Source organism: Coregonus clupeaformis, chromosome 24, assembly GCF_020615455.1.
Source record: "Coregonus clupeaformis isolate EN_2021a chromosome 24, ASM2061545v1, whole genome shotgun sequence".
Classification (NCBI taxonomy): Eukaryota; Metazoa; Chordata; class Actinopteri; order Salmoniformes; family Salmonidae; genus Coregonus; species Coregonus clupeaformis.
The window spans coordinates 35,181,653-35,198,965 of NC_059215.1; the positions used below are offsets into that span (position 1 = coordinate 35,181,653).

Below are 17,313 nucleotides of genomic sequence, written 5' to 3' on the forward strand. Positions count from 1 at the left end.
CCCAGAACAGTGCACCATTAAACTACCACATAAAATCAATATCGGTATTGCTCTAACCTCAGAAAGACTAGCCAAATTATTACGAGCTGAAAACATGGGTCATAAAATGATGAATTGACTAACGAAAAGAAGACGTACAGCAAACCAAAAGGTCAGTGTAAGTAATAATAATATAGGACATTTAACAGACGCTTTTATCCAAAGTGACTAACCGTCATGCGAGCATACATTTTATGTATGGCCCTGGGAATCGCCATGCTCTACCAACGAGGGAAGACTTTATTTAGTATTTCATGTATAGATTATCAATACAAATTCAACTGAGGCATTGATACACCTCTGTGACTGAAACGGATACTAAGCCATTTTAAATCATTCAACCATGAAACCAATCGACACCACTACCAACTGTAGTGAAGGATTTATGCTGACATTGGTTTGCTTCCCCTTCGTCCTTATTCAATATATCCTAACAGAAGCCAAAGAACCACACTGTCTTTGATGTACCATTGTTTGTTGGGTGACACCATGGAGGATGAAAACACAATAGGAGGACATGGTTTGCCTAGCAATGGAAGCACATTGTCACTCGGGTTTATGGGCCACCGTGAAATTATACGTGTTAAGCCACCGCCTTCAGCCTGCAGCCAACGGCTCGTCCTCACCACTTCCCAGCGTGCCTCTATTTTCTTTGTGACAGTCAACAGAATTCTCCTCGTCTCTTCTCGAACACATTCAATAATAATAGTCTGAGGTTATTTTTCTTCGCCATAGCAGGCACCTTGACAGGCAAGGAAGGAAGGGCAAGAAAGAACAGAGGGGGTCGCTTTGATTTGAATGCTAACGGATCCGTCCAGTTTCGGAGCATCGCACTTCGCCACTGCGGCGGCATTAGCACAGATAAGCTTTCCCTCTCAGACTCAGACAAGGAGGCAAATTGCCTCGGCGAATGTGACCGGTGTAACAAGCAGAACGCGCCGGCAAAAAACTTCAGGGACTTCCTGCCTGCATTTTCACATTATTATCATTTGAAAGGCCGGAGAAGTAGGAAGATGAAAAGTCACCGAGCTACCTTCTAAATTAGAATGCTCCTCACTGCCAATTAGCCTGTCTCCCTGAGCCGCAAGGCGGTACTGAAGTGGTAGACACCAGCAAGGTTAGGCTTGGGATAATAACAAGAGGAATACAGGTAGTAAAGGAAAGGAATACCGCAATGCTGAAACATTCACTTTAGCTGAAGAAGAAGACATGGTAGTAGTAGTGTGGAGCAGGAGGAGAACACAACCCTGCACTACAAAAACCCTAACAGAGAATATATAGTATAAAACAGGCAGAGAGGAGAGGATGGCCAACAAAGAGAGGAGGGTGTGAGTTATCTCACAGGCAGGGAGGCAGGCAGTCTTTGCGGGCCTTTATGTGTGTGTGCCTTGCTTCTCCCTGTGACACAGTGTTTTGAACTGGGTTTATTAACGCTTCATTAGGATTGGGGAGCTGTCAGCCAGCGCAGTGTGGGGGTGACAGCTCTGCTTGGCGGGACGCGGCCCAGATACGTGTGGCGGAACAGGCTTCCCTGTCGTGGTGGTGGTGATAGTTGTAGGGGAAAGGAGGGGGATTTGGCTAATCAATATTATACTTTTTTTAATTTATTTTTTTCACCTTTATTTAAGCAGGTAAGCCAGTTGAGAACAAGTTCTCATTTACAACTGCGACCTGGCCAAGATAAAGCAAAGCAGTGCGATAAAAACAACAAACACAGAGTTACATATGGAATAAACAAAACGTACAGTCAATAACACAATAGAAAATCTATATACAGTGTGTGCAAATGTAGTAACTTATGGAGGTAAGGCAATAAATAGGCCATAGTGCAAAATAATTACAATTTAGTATTAACACTGGAGTGATAGATGTGCAGAAGATGATGTGCAAATAGAGATACTGGGGTGCAAATGAGCAAAATAAATAATGTAAATAACAATATGGGGATGAGGTAGTTGAGTGGGCTAATTACAGATGGGCTGTGTACAGGTGCAGTGATCGGTAAGATGCTCTGACAACTGATGCTTAAAGATAGTGCGGGAGGTTTTTGCAGTTCGTTCCAGTCATTTGCAGCAGAGAACCGGAAGGAATGGCGGCCAAAGGAGGTGTTGGCTTTGGGGATGACCAGTGAGATATAACTGCTGGAACGCATACTACGGGTGGGTGTTGCTATGGTGACCAATGAGCTAAGATAAGGCGGGGATTTATAGATTACCTGGAGCCAGTGGGTTTGGCGACAAATATGTAGTGAGGGCCAGCCAACGAGAGCGTACAGGTCACAATGGTGGGTAGTATATGGGGCTTTGGTGACAAAACGGATGGCACTGTGATAGACTACATCCAATTTGCTGAGTAGAGTGTTGGAAGCTATTTTGTAAATGACATCGCCGAAGTCAAGGATCGGTAGGATAGTCAGTTTTACGAGGGCATGTTTAGCAGCATGAGTGAAGGAGGCTTTGTTACGAAATAGGAAGCCGATTCTAGATTTCACTTTGGATTGGAGATGCTTAATGTGAGTCTGGAAGGAGAGTTTACGGTCTAACCAGACACCTAGGTATTTGTAGTATTCTAAGTCAGACCCGCCGAGAGTAGTGATTCTAGTCGGGTGGGCGGGTGCAAGCAGCGTTCGATTGAAGAGCATGCATTTAGTTTTACTAGCGTTTAAGAGCAGTTGGAGGCCACGGAAGGAGTGTTGTCTGGCATTGAAGCTTGTTTGGAGGTTTGTTAACACAGTGTCCAATGAAGGGCCAGATGTATACAAAATGGTGTCGTCTGCGTAGAGGTGGATCTGAGAGTCACCAGCAGCAAGAGCGACATCATTGATATACACAGAGAATAGAGTCGGCCCGAGAATTGAACCCTGTGGCACCCCCATAGAGACTGCCAGAGGTCCAGACAACAGGCCCTCCGATTTGACACATTGAACTCTATCTGAGAAGTAGTTGGTGAACCAGGCGAGGCAGTCATTTGAGAAACCAAGGCTATTTAGTCTGCCAATAAGAATGAGTCAAAAGCCTTGGCCAGGTCGATAAAGACGGCTGCACAGTACTGTCTTTTATCGATCGCGGTTATTATATCGTTTAGGACCTTGAGCGTGGCTGAGGTGCACCCATGACCAGCTCGGAAACCAGATCGCATAGCGGAGAAGGTATGGTGGGATTCGAAATGGTCGGTGATCTGTTTGTTAACTTGGCTTTCAAATACTTTCGAAAGGCAGGGCAGGATGGATATAGGTCTGTAACATTTTGGATCTAGAGTGTCACCCCCTTTGAAGAGGGGGATGACCGCGGCAGCTTCCAATCTCTGGGGATCTCAGACGATAGGAAAGAGAGGTTGAACAGGCTAGTAATAGGGGTTGCGACAATTTCGGCGGCTAATTTTTAGAAAGAAAGCATTGTCTAGCACAGCTGATTTGCAGAATCCTCTAATGTATTATCCTTTAATGTATATATAATGTGTATATATAACCCCAAGCAGGAGAGGAGCTAGACAAAGAGAAAGAAAGATAAGAGAGAGAGCAAGTGATGGAGACAGACAGAGAGAGGTAGAGACAATGGAGAAAAAAGCCCCCCCTACCCAGCACATCCACTCGGCCACCCTACCACAGACACATGGAGCAGACCAACCACAAAGCATCGCCCCTCGCCTCCATCTCGCCCTCACGTCCTCCCTGTACCGCTGCAGTCCGCCCAATAGCTGGGAGATGATTTGCCCGTTTGATGTAGTTCTTCAAAGAGCTTATTTGACTGCAGCTGTCTCTCTCTTTTACATGCTTTAGTGTTACCCTTGAGTCTGGAAAATCAGCCACAAAATCTTCACTATACAGAGGGACTCCTGTTTGCACTCAAAGGCTGGGGTTTTGGGCATTCTTCTCCTGCCTGTTGACAGAAGAGTCTCCACGCTTGTATGGATATTTGTGGTTGGGGGGTGGGATGCTCCTTTAAGAAAGATAGGCAGATTATTTCTTCCCTTTACATGGGAAGACCAGACAGGATTAAAATGTCTGGATTTGTCTTTATGTGAGGATGGGGTGGGGTTCTGAGGTTCACCATTGGTATCTGTAACACTCCAGATATGTTCTCTTCTAGAGAGTAGATAGGCTAACAGCTAACTGGTAATTGCGGGGCATTGAAGCTCCATTGTATCATCATTTAGCATTAGACATTTTTAACTGAGATGATGACCCAAAACAATGGGCAGTAATGTGTGCTGGAGAGTTCAATGCGCTGAACTGGCATATGGTATTAAGGGGTTTTAATGAGTAACAGTCACTGTGAACAATATGCTACAAGTTTTTTAACATTTTTAAAAGTTAAAGTCGAATAATTGTAGGTCTCTGACTCACACATACACATTCACGCATGTTTTTTGCATGCACAGACACCCTAAAAGTAATGTTGTTGAAGGCTAATAACTCTAGTCTCTGTCACACACACACACACACGCAGCAGATAAACCTCTTAAATCTACACTCACTTCAGCCCTGTAATATAGTGCCTGTTCAACATGACAAGAATTCTATCAGCCGTAGTTTTTATAAGCCACTTCATTTTGTGACCAGACAGAGGAGGGGAGCGAGGAGATAGCGGTGAATACATCATAAAACCCGGTGTGGCAAAAAATGATCAGGTAAACAGGAAGCCTGAGTTCCTATAATGGCGGGCCTAATAAATGCAAATAAGTGTTGATATCTGTCTCCATCTATCCATTATGGTCTGGTTATTGCTTGAACTGTAAACAGAGGAGGGGACAGACACGGCATACTAAGGGGATTGCGGGGACTTTGTGTATTTTGAGGACTCAAGCTTCCAGTGCTATTACAGGTTGGGGAGAAGGTGGTTTTAGGAGGCGAGGGAGACGGATCAGGAGCGTTTTGGTCTCTGTCTCGCCTAAGACTACTGCATGCAAGGAGCTGGGAGTGTGGCTATCTCACAGACAGTATTAACCTGACAGAGACAGGGGGAGGAGGAGGAGGAGGAGTGGGGGAGGCAGAGGGGGAGATTACTGTGAGGAGGATGAGGAGATTGCTAGAAAGAGGAGATGAGGATGAAATACAGATAGAGAGAGAGGGAGGAACAAATGAGAGAGAGGACAAATGAGAGGGAGAGTAAGGAGTGAGGAAAGTTTTAAGGACAAAGAGAGAGAGTTACAAAGAGGTGGTTGGGGATAAGAAATAGTATCCTCCAACCACTATGCTTCCACATCTCACTAGCAGGAAGGAGGAAGAGAGAGAGAGAGAAAGAGAAAGATGGAGAGAGAAATACATAGATAGAAAGAGGTGAGGATGGGTTATCATCATTACCCTACCGGCATCCATTATCCTATCAATCAACCCTAGGAGATGATTATGACTACCCCCTTATAATTATGGGCATTTTACTGATTCCTGCTTTGTCTCGACGCCCACACACACTCCCAGACAAGCACGTTCACACCCAAACCGTGCCACAAACAAATAGGATTGTTTTCACTATTGTCACTATTGTAATTTCCTCCTGATATAAAGTGTACCATTGACTCCCAGCTTTTCTTTCTATATCCAATGTTATTTTTCGCATTGCGTAAGAAAAACAACAAACCAACCTCAATAGATTATTCAGAGGAGCAGAATGCATAAATACATAAAGTAAAACATGTAAAACGAAGCTTCTGTCTGTCATTAGGAGTGTGTGTGTGTGTGTGTGTGTGTGTGTGTGTGTGTGTGTGTGTGTGTGTGTGTGTGTGTGTGGTTAGTGGGTTATTAATGCGTGAGCTGGTACTATAATCTGTTATCTCTCCAGAGCATGAAGCCCAGGTCCTCGCCAGGTGACGGGAGAAAGAGAGAAAGAGACAGGGATTTGTTTAACAAGTATCACAAGGCTCAGTACTGGAGGATGAGCGGGAGAAGGAGGCGAATGAGGCGATAGGATTCAAGACACTACCATTATCATCTGGAGCATGAGGAGGAGAAATGAAGGCTGATTCCTTGTGTTGGTGGGGGATTGTGTGGTAGTGGGCATTTGTGGGCCTGTGTGTGTGTGCCTGTGTGTATGGATGTGTTTAACTATACTTGTGGGGACCAGAAGTCCCCACAATAATATTAAACGAACAAAACTTCGACCAACTGGGGATATTTTGTTAACATCCCCACAAGGACAAATGCTATTTCTAGGGGGTTTAGAGTTAAGGTTAGTGTTAGGTTTAGAATTTGGTTTATGGTTAGGGCTAGGAGCTAGAGTTAGTTTTAGGGTAAGGGTTAAGAGCTAGGGTTAGGTTTAGGGTTAGGTTAAGGTTAGGTTTTGGGGTTAAGGTCAGGGTAAGGGATTAGGGGTTAGGGAAAATAAGATTTTGAATGGAACAGAATTGTGTGTCCCCAAAAGGTTAGTTATACAAGACTGTGTGTGTGTGTGCATGTGTGCTTGTATGTCTGTGAGAGAGCCTGTTTGTTTAGCATATGAGTGTGCGTGTGTAGGGTCAAAAAAACATATTTTGGGTCAATACTGAACACAAGTGAGACCCTGCAGGGGAATTAGATCTTATTTATTCTGACGCCCTCTAACCCTCACCTCTAACCCTCACATTGCATTTCAGAGAGACAGAGAACAGAGAGAGAGGGAGCGAAACAGGGAGAGAGAGAAAGAAGGAGAGATGGAGAGAGAGAGAGAGAGAGAGAGAGAGAGAGAGAGAGAGAGAGATAGAGAGAGAGAGAGAGAGAGAGACCCCACACAGCCCCAGGACAACAACAACAACAACACAACTAGACCCAACCAAATCATGAGAAAACAAAAAGAGAATTACTTGACACATTGGAAAGAACAAACAAAAAAACAGAGCAAACTAGAATGCTATTTGGCCCTAAACAGAGAGTACACAGTGGCAGAATACCTGACCACTGTGACTGACCCAAACTTAAGGAAAGCTTTGACTATGTACAGACTCAGTGAGCATAGCCTTGCTATTGAGAAAGGCCGCCGTAGGCAGACCTGGCTCTCAAGAGAAGACAGGCTATGTGCACACTGCCCACAAAATGAGGTAGAAACTGAGCTGCACTTCCTAACCTCCTGCCAAATGTATGACCATATTAGAGACACATATTTCCCTCAGATTACAGCGATCCACAAAGAATTCGAAAACAAACCCAATTTTGATAAACTCCCTTATCTACTGGGTGAAAAACCACAGTGTGCCATCACAGCTGCAAGATTTGTGACCTGTTGCCACAAGAAAAGGGCAACCAGTGAAGAACAAACACCATTGTAAATACAACCCATATTTATGTTTATTTATTTTCCAATTTGTACTTTAACTATTTGCACATTGTTACAACACTGTATATATACATACTATGACATTTGAAATGTCTTTATTCTTTTGAAACTTCTGAGTGTAATGTTTACTGTTAATATTTATTGTTTATTTCACTTTTGTTTACTATCTACTTCACTTGCTCTGGCAATGTTAACACACGTTTCCCATGCCAATAAAGCCCTTAAACTGAATTGAAATTGAAATTGAATTGAGAGAGAGAGAGAGGGAGAGAGAGAGAGAAAGTGTAGTCAGTGGATCACATCATAGCAGCTACAGTAGGGGAGCAGAGCAGAAACCCTACTGATGAGGTCAGCAACCAGGTACACAGGCTGAATGACACCTCACGGAGATGACCTACACCCAATTCAATGAGAGAGAGAGAGTGAGAGAGGGGGATGGGGTGGAGACAGAGGGAATTCAAAATCTACATTATAACCTATCCTATGACAGTTCCTGAGCCAAGCCAATGTGTAGCAGCAGTAATGCCATGTTTTCACATTTGAGCTGCAACCTATCCACAATATGACAACATATGTCCATTTAAATGTTATGATCTAAAAATACTAAAGGGGGGGAAAAAACATTGATTGACGGCCATTTTCCAGACATATTTTTGGAGAGAGTCTCTAGCGGTCTCTAAGCCGTCTCTATGGGGAAGCTAGATGATGAGTGTAGTTAGAGTTAGACAGAGAGCCTCTAGTAGGTTGAGAAGACAGGTGAACACAGTGTCGCTGGCACCTCCATGCTGGGAGAGAGAAAACTCATTTACACCAGGTCTCACCACACTCCACCGCAGTCGCTGCCTGCTGCCGAACTCTATCGCCATGGCGATTTCGCCAGGGGGAGGCGCACGCATGTCGCCAGAGTAACGAACGACCTGTCAGCTAACAGGAGGGAAAGGGGGGGAGGTGGAGGAAGTTCGCTAGCTTCTTCTTCGTTTCAGGGGCTATGGAGTCCAAGGCTTCTTCCCAGAGCTTTATAAGACTGCCACGGATAAATCAGTCTTTCTACGCCCCTAACACCTTAACGACCTCCTAACTAGCACTGGCCATCACAAAAGTGCAGCCGGAGTAAAACTGTCGGATTTGAATTGTAGTCCGCACAGCAACTGGGCCTGGGAGAAAAGTATCAGGTTTAGGTGTCTGGGAACGCTTTACTCCACACAAGGCTGGTAGAAAAAAAGTACTATCCAACAGACTACAGTTTCAAATAACATCCATTCAATCTGCTCGTGTTGCTTAGGAAGTCTGCAATTTGTCTTCTATGGAAGACCATGGAAGAGAACATTCTGTATTGAGGGGATTGTGTATTGTGGGGACTTTCTTCCTTTTGAGGACTGTGGTCTACAGACTTCCTTTTCAAATAACATCCTCACAAACTGTTCCTCCTGTCTCTTTAAATGTCTTTGCGATATGTCTTCTATGGAAGACCATAGACTAGAGTAGAACATTCTGCATTGACTCTGAGGGGATTGTGAATTGTGGGGACTTTCTGCCTTGTGAGGAATGTAGCTCCTCTTCAAGCCTCCAGTTCTTTACAGTTTGGAGAGAGAGATTTACATTGTCTTCCATTTCAGAACCAGACTCAGAAAGTGGTTGCCACCAGATTGCTTGAGGCGCAGTACAATATCCCGCTTTGCAATTGGATACCTGTCAAAGGCACCAGACCCAAAGAGAAGCAAACCAACCGTTTCCTTGGTATTGAAGAATGTGGTTTTAACAGTCAATAAGAGGGAAAGAACACATCGATTTCCACATTAACACATTTAATACTTTATACTGACAGACAACGGACGTTGCTTCCTCGGTTGCACTAGCAAAGACAGACCACAGGGAAGCCAGCAAACAGGCAAGCAGACAGACAGACAGGCAGGCAGACAGAGTTCTCTTTGGACCGACTACCTTGGACCAACTGTGGAGTGAAATTGAGGAGTGGGGGTCAGGGGGTTTGAAGGGAGGTGTGAGGTAGATACGGCCAGAGTTAGACACACAGCGTACTGAGGCGGTCTTTCTTCATGGCTGGAGGGAGTGAAGTGGTGTCTGTTGGCGCTGGAGAGATAAGACAGGGAGGCCTTTCAAACAGCCAGCCAGGCATGCTGTCCTCCAGTTACCACAGAGAAAGGGAGAGAGAGGAATAGGAGAAACAGGGAGGGGAGAAAAACAGAGTGGCAGAGAGAAAGGTAGGAGATGGAGAGAGAAATACAGTGAAGGGGAGAGGGAAAGAGGGAGGGATAAAGGGAAGGTGATAGAAAGAGGGAAGAGGAAGAAAGAAGTACAGCAGGGGTATGAAAGAGGAGAGGAAGAGAAAGAATGAGAGTCTGAGTCTAGTCTATCAATGGAGCGTGAGGCAGGGCATGCTCCCGGGCCTCTCTCTACACACACACACACACAAAATCGATCTTCCCCATCGATCTGTGCCCACTTTCTCCCCTTTGCACCACTACCCTCCTCCCCCCTAAAAAAACTCCACGTTCCACAAGACTGGGCTCTCCGGAATGAGTTCTGAGACACAGGCGCTCGCTGAGCTCCCCTCTCCTCCCCGCTGCATCGAACCGCACGGTGTTTACCCCTCTCTCTGTGTCAACTCCAAGTTCAATATTAGGAGAGCTAACGCGGCTCTTCATGTTCTACTGAACGGTAACCCTGGTTAAGTGCCGGCTGCCTTCTGTCCTCCCCCCCACCCCTCTTTCTATGGCTTTTTCTATGGCTCTTCCCTAAAAAACACAGTTATCTCACGCTTCAGGGCCAATTTAAACAGATTTAAACAGAGCAGAGCTCCCTTTAAAAAAAATCAGTATCAGTAGACGATAGACGCTGCACTAGTGAACTAACCCACAGAAATGTGGCCCCGCTCCCAAATTACCCATTTTATATCCATTTTATATAAAGTGGGAATTAATGAGTTGCTTAGGCTGGAATGTCCATAAAGGTCTGTGCCGGCTGAGTTATGTCCATATTACAGTACAAAAACCCACTAAACTGTTCAGAGGTAGAGTACTCATGCATTAAGTGGCCATGTATTGACTTGGTATCTGGAGTGGCCAGAGGCACGATCCAGGCCGTTATCTTACATTACAACTTGAAAACTGGCTTTGCTTTAATCTGGCACTACATTAATCATTATGCATTATCCAAGCACCTTGTCCATTCAACTAGGAGGGCCACCTTAACATGTCATGGAGAAAAAAACTTTTAGTGCTTATGCCGACTTTATGATTGCCCTATGAAGCCTTTATAAGTTGTAGTTTGATTAAAGTTAGAAAAATATTAACAAATACAATAAAATACTTATAAAACGTATACCTTCCCCTTCACTCGCCCCCTCCAGCAGATCTCTCCATCACCCCAGACAACAACATAATACCAGCCAGTGTGACCTGCCTGGACCCTGCCTGGACCTTCTGTGCTGAATTTATTGAAGGGAGAAATAGAATCTGTCATCCAGTTTTCCCTGACCCTGCTTCTCGTCCTCCCATGGTAAGACTGTCAGTCTATTCTCTCCTTTTTTGCTCTCTCAATGCGCAATTTATTCTCCTTCAAGCTCCATTGTTTCAGCGCTTCGTCTATTTTTAGCAGCTGCTCACTTAATGTCGACAAATGTGTTTTGATATGAAAATAATGATTGTGATATTTGTAGCGGAACTGTCAAATGGAACAAGCTCTTTTATATTCAGAAGTACAGTGTTTGTCATTTGGCAATTCTACTGCTGTCCAGCATTTCTTATTGTAGGCTTTGAATATATCTTGAAGTGACTCTAGACAGGAGCATTGGATGAATTAAAGTACGGTAAGTAGCCATATAGCTTTGAATAGTAGGATTTCTCCCCACAACTAAATACGCTTTCATCCTTGATAGCCTCATATTCCCAATTACTGTGTACATATACGCTTTGCCTATGCTAAAGCAAACGATAAGACTGTATTCTCACTACTAGAGATGCTCTCAAGGTTTTGGTGTTTACACGTTGTATATCCGGTGAATATGCGGTGTATATACACGTATAGATTGCATTTGGATTACTGTTACAGTGCTATTTGGGTTGTTCATTGGATTCATTGCGACATTTCTTGATTTCTTGTTCTGTTTTATTTATTTTTATTTTTTGTGTACTTGTTTGAAATTTTATTGCATTGTTATGAGCTAGTAACATAAGCATTTCACTGTACGTTCTATAACATCTGCTGAACTGTGTACACGACCAATAAACTTTGATTTGATTTGAATGACCTCTCTCTCCCTCTCCCATTCGCTCTCCCTTCAATTTCTCTCCCCCTCCCTTCTCTCTCCCAAACCATTTCTCTCCCATCCCTCTCTATCCCATTTCTTTCTCTCCCATCTCTCTCTCCCTTCCATCTCTCTCTTCCATCTCTCTCTCCTCATCTCTCTCCCCTTTCCCTCTCTCTCTCCCTTCCCTCTCTCTCCCTTCCCTCTCTCTCTCTCCCTTCCCTCGCTCTCTCTCCCTTCCCTCTCTCTATCTCTCTCCTTTCCCTCTATCTCTCCCCTCCTCTATCCCTTCCCTCTCTCTCCCCCTTCCCTCTCTCTCTCCGTTCCACTCTCTCCCTTCCCTCTCTCTCTCTCCCTTCCCCCTCTCTCTCTCCCTTCCCTCTCTCTCTCTCCCTTCCCTCTCTCTCTCTCCCTTCCCCCTCTATCTCTCCCTTCCCTTCCCCTCTCTCTCTCCCTTCCCCCTCTCTCTCCCTTCCCACTCTCTCTCTCCCTTCCCCCTCTCTCTCCCTTCCCCCTCTCTCTCTCCCTTCCCTCTCTCTCTCTCTCCCTTCCCCCTCTCTCTCTCCCTTCCCTCTCTCCATTTCCTCTCTCTCTCCCTTTCCTCTCTCTCTCTCCCTTCCCCCTCTCTCTCTCCCTTCCCCCTCTCTCTCCCTTCCCCCCTCTCTCTCTCCCTTCCCTCTCTCTCTCCCTTTCCTCTCTCTCTCCCATCCCCCTCTCTCTCCCTTCCCTTTTCCTCTCTCTCTCTCCTCTCTCTCTCTCCCTTTCATCTCTCTCTCTCCCATCCCCTCTCTCTCACCCTTCCCTCTATCTCTCTCCCCTCTCTTTCCCTTCCCTCTATCCCTTCCCTCTCGCTCTCTCCCTTTCCTCTCTCTCTCCCCCTTCAATCCCTCTCGCTTTTTCTCTCCCCCACCAACTATCTGGCAAGCCCTCTAGTCACACAGGCCCTGCTATTAGCCAGCCCCAGTCAGCAAAGCAATCCGCCAATGGATTAGCATTGTAACGATGGCACATGAGAAAAAACCTAGACAGAAAGCCCATTGTGGTGTATTGTGTTCTGCTGGCTTTCAGCCCTGCGAACCCCTACTCGAGTGGCTGGGGCTGCTATGCTAACGAGTGATGATGATGAGACACATATGCTTCAATGGAGACTGCTGTTATTACACATTGGCTCGGGAACATGGGAGACAGACAGGGTGTGCGTTGTGGTGTTTGGTCGTCAGGCGCCTGGTACAGTGCCTTCAGAAAGTATTCACACCCCTTGACTTTTTCCACATTTTGTTGTGTTACAGCCTGAATATAAAATGGATTAAATTGAGATTTTGTGTCACTGGCCTACACTTAATACCCCATAATGTCAAAGTGGAATTACGTTTATAGAAAATTGTACTAATTAATAAAAAATGAAAAGCTGAAATGTCTTGAGTCAAAAAGTATTCAACCCCTTTTTTATGGCAAGCCTAAATAAGTTCAGGAGTAAACATTTGCTTAACAAGTCACATAATAAGTTGCATGGACTCACTCTGTGTGCAATAATAGTGTTTAACATGATTTTTGAACGACTACCTCATCTCTGTACCCCACACATACAATTATCTGTAAGGTCCTTCAATTGAGCAGTGAATTTTAAACACAGATTTAACCACAAAGACCAGGGAGGTTTTCCAATGCCTTGCAAAGAAGGGCACCGATTGGTAGATGGGTAAAAAAAAAAAAAAAAGCAGACACTGAATATCCCTTTGAGCATGGTGAAGTTATTAATTACTTTGGATGGTGTATCAATACACCCAGTCACTACAAAGACGCAGGCGTCCTTCCTAACTCAGTTGTCGGAAACCTGTCGTTGAATATTCTAATCAAGTGAGAGAGACTTTGTCATTTCTTCAAACAATCATCGTTATTTCATATCGATTTAATTATTGCAATAATGAAGCTGGTCTTTCACCATGAGGCCAATGGTGACAACAGTTACAGAGTTTATTGGCTGTGATAGGAGAAAACTGAGGATGGAACACTGTAGTTACTCCACAATACTAACCTAAATGACAGAGTGAAAAGAAGGAAACCTGTACAGAATACAAAATACAAATATTCCAAAACATGCATCCTGTTTGCAATAAGGCACTAAAGTAAAAAAGAAATTAACTTTATGTCCTGAATTCAAAGCATTATCCTTGAGGCAAATCCAACACAACACATCACTGAGTACCACTCTTCATATTTTCAAGCATGGTGGTGGCTGCATCATGTTATGGGTATGCTTGTCATCGGCAAGGCCTAAGGAGTTTTTTTTAGGATAAAAATAAATGGAATAGAGCTAAGCACAGGCAAAATCCTTGAGGTAAACCTGGTCCAGTCTGCTTTCCAACAGACACTGGGAGACAAATTCACCTTTCAGCAGGACAATAACGTAAAACTCAAGGTCAAATAGACTGGAGTTGCTTACCAAGACGACCAAGTTACTGTTTTGACTTAAATTGGCTTGAAAATCTATGGCAAGACTTCAAATGGGCTGTCTAGCAATGATCAACAACCAACTTGACAGAACTTAATTAATTTGTTAAAGAATAATGTGCAAATATTGTACAATCCAGGTGTGCAAAGCTCTTAAAGACTTACCCAGAAAGGCTCACAGCTGTAATCGCTGCCAAAGGTGATTCTAACATGTATTGACTCAGGGGTGTGAATACATATGTAAATGAGATATTTCTGTATTTAATTTTCAATAGATTTGCCAAAATTTCTAAAAACATGTTTTCACTTTGTCATTATGGAGTATTGTGTGAAGATGGGTGAATTATAATTGTTTTAATCCATTTAGAATTCATGCTGTAACACAACAAAATGTGGAATAAGTCAATGGGTATGAATACTTTCTGAAGGCACTGTATATTGCCGTGATAGAAGATACACCATTTCAAACACACAATGGTGTTCATAATACGCTATGTTCCGTGCTATAAGAGCATTTATGTCGTAATACTGTAAGTGGGGGGGACAACTCAGTCGGGGTCTTAACTTACTGTTGCAAGTTAGAATAGTACAATGCAGCAGTTTTTCTCTTGTTATGTCAGTCACTGATAGTCACTAAATTTGCCCATGTCAGCTAACATTTTTTAGATTGGTAAATTAGACTAGCGGCCAGCTATCTAAACTTAGTAATAATGGTTGAATTACTGGCCGGGGAACCCCCATTGATTTTGTTTGTCAGTCTCACTCCAGATATAATTTTAAAACCTGCAAACATTTCCCTCTTCGCCCCATGACAAAATGAGTAGAATTGCACAAAATTAACTCCAAAAGATCGCAATGGGCACAAAAGATCGCAATGGGCTGAATAGTAGAGTCTTGCTAGCTGAGTCACTATACATCAAGGTACAGTAGTAGTCTACACAACACTGACTGAAACAGACTGAATAGTAGCATATTGCTAGCTGGACTCTCCATACATAAGGAACAAGGTACAGTAGTAGTCTACACAACACTGACTGAAACAGACTGAATAGTAGCATATTGCTAGCTGGACTCTCCATACATAAGGAACAAGGTACAGTAGTAGTCTACACAACACTGACTGAAACAGACTGAATAGTAGCATATTGCTAGCTGGACTCTCCATACATAAGGAACAAGGTACAGTAGTAGTCCACAACACTGACTGAAACAGACTGAATAGTAGCATATTGCTAGCTGGACTCTCCATACATAAGGAACAAGGTACAGTAGTAGTCCACAACACTGACTGAAACAGACTGAATAGTAGCTAGCGTAATGTTATCTGATCTCACCATATTGTAAATACAATACTTCATGTTAGCACACAACACAGACAAACTATAATAGCTCGATAGCGTGATGCTAGCTATCTGGACTCACCACAGGGTCCCTTGCGCAGCACCTTGATGCGTCGCTGCGTGTTGCACTGGGCCTTCTCCAGCTCGCACTCGTTGGAGTAGGTGGAGGAGTCTGAGCCACACACGGGCGCCACAACTGATGGACAAACCATCTTCTTGCATACGCATTCTGCCTTGGAGGAGTCAGCCGCTTCACGCTCACACACCGCCCCGAAGCCGCACAGCATTCCTCTGCAACCTGCCCAGAGAGGAGAGAAACAATGTTAGATTTGATCATTTTATTAAAAACATTTGACATTTCATAAAAAAACGTGCAATGCAGTGTGTCATTTAGAAGGGAGGAAATTCCCAACAGGAGGAAAGTAAAAAATGTCAGACCATTCGAACACTTCATTAAGTGGCGTTCCTTAAAGTTAAAGGGCCTTAAAAAAAAAAAAAAAAAACTATATTTCCATGGGTTACACAGCTTTGTCACTACTCCCCATACAGGAGCTACATACAATATCCACCATGTACCTTTAGCTTTATTGACTCCTGTAATATACACTATATATACAAAAGTATGTGGACACCCCTTCAAATTAGTGGATTTGGCTATTTCAGCCACACCGTTGCTGACAGGTGTATAAAATAGGGGGACACAGCCATGCAATCTCCATAGACAAACATTGGCAGTAGAATGGCCTTACTGAAAAGCTCAGTGACTCTCAATGTGGCACCGTCATAGGATGCCACCTTTCCAACAAGTCAGTTTGTCAAATTTCTGCCATGCTAGAGCTGCCCCGGTCAACTAAGTGCTGTTATAATGAAGTGGAAACGTCTAGGAGCAACAACAGCTCAACCACAAAGTGGTAAGCCGGCAACACAGGCTCACAGAACGGGACCGCCGAGTGCTGAAACGCGTAGCGCATAAAAAAAGTCTGTCCTCGGTTACAACAATCACTACCGAGTTCCAAACTGCCTCTGGAAGCAACGTCAGCACAATAACTGTTCGTCGGGAGCTTCATGAAATGGGTTTCCATGGCCGAGCAGCCGCGCATAAGCCTAAAATCACCATGCGCAATGCCAAGCGTCAGTGGTGTAAAGCTCGCTGCCATTGGACATTGGAGCAGTGGAAACATGTTCTCTGGAGTGATAAATCACGCTTCACGATCTGACAGTCCAACGGACAAATCTTGGTTTGGTGGATGCCAAGAGAATGCTACCTGCCCAATGCATAGTGCCCACTGTAAGGTTTGGTGGAGGAGGAATAATGGTATGGGGCTGTTTTTCATGGTTCGAGCTAGGCCCCTTAGTTCCAGTGAAGGGAAATCTTAACGCTACTGCATACAATGACATTCTAGACAATTCTGTGCTTCCAACTTTGTGGCAACAGTTTGGGGAAAGCATTTTCCTGTTTCAGCATAACAATGCCCCTGTGCACAAAGCAAGGTCCATACAGAAATGGTTTGCCGAGAATGGTGTGGAAGAACTTGACTGGCCTGCACAGAGCCCTGACCTCAACCCCATTGAACACCTTTGGGATTAATTGGAACGCCGACTGCGAGCCAGGCCTAATCGCCCAACATCAGTGCCTGACCTCACTAACGCTCTTGTGGCTGAATGGAAGCAAGTCCCCGCAGCAATGTTCCAACATCTAGTGGAAAGCCTTCCCAGAAGAGTGGAGGCTGTTATCGCAGCAAAGGGGGGACCAACTCCATATTAATGCCCATGATTTTGGAATAAGATGTTCGACGAGCAGGTGTCCACATACTTTTGGTCATGTAGTGTAGATACCTGCTTGGGATCTTAAACATAAATGTATCTAGCCAGTGGCCACACATCCATAGTACTACATTACAGCCGCCTAAAACAGATAGCAACTCTAACAGGTAGTGGATTTGAATAGAAATCAATGAGACTGAGGACCAAG

At 44.3% G+C, this 17,313-nt stretch overlaps 1 protein-coding gene across 7 annotated transcripts in view; it reads right to left on the reverse strand.

Annotated features, from left to right (window-relative positions):
- Positions 1–17,313, reverse strand: part of LOC121538244 (agrin-like) — a 298,699-nt gene that overhangs the window by 103,464 nt on the left and 177,922 nt on the right. For all 7 annotated transcript variants that reach the window (XM_045207164.1, XM_045207161.1, XM_045207160.1 and 4 more), the window contains one exon: positions 15,424–15,639. In XM_045207164.1, the coding sequence (XP_045063099.1) occupies positions 15,424–15,639 (216 nt within the window). The remainder of the gene's footprint in view (positions 1–15,423; positions 15,640–17,313) is intronic.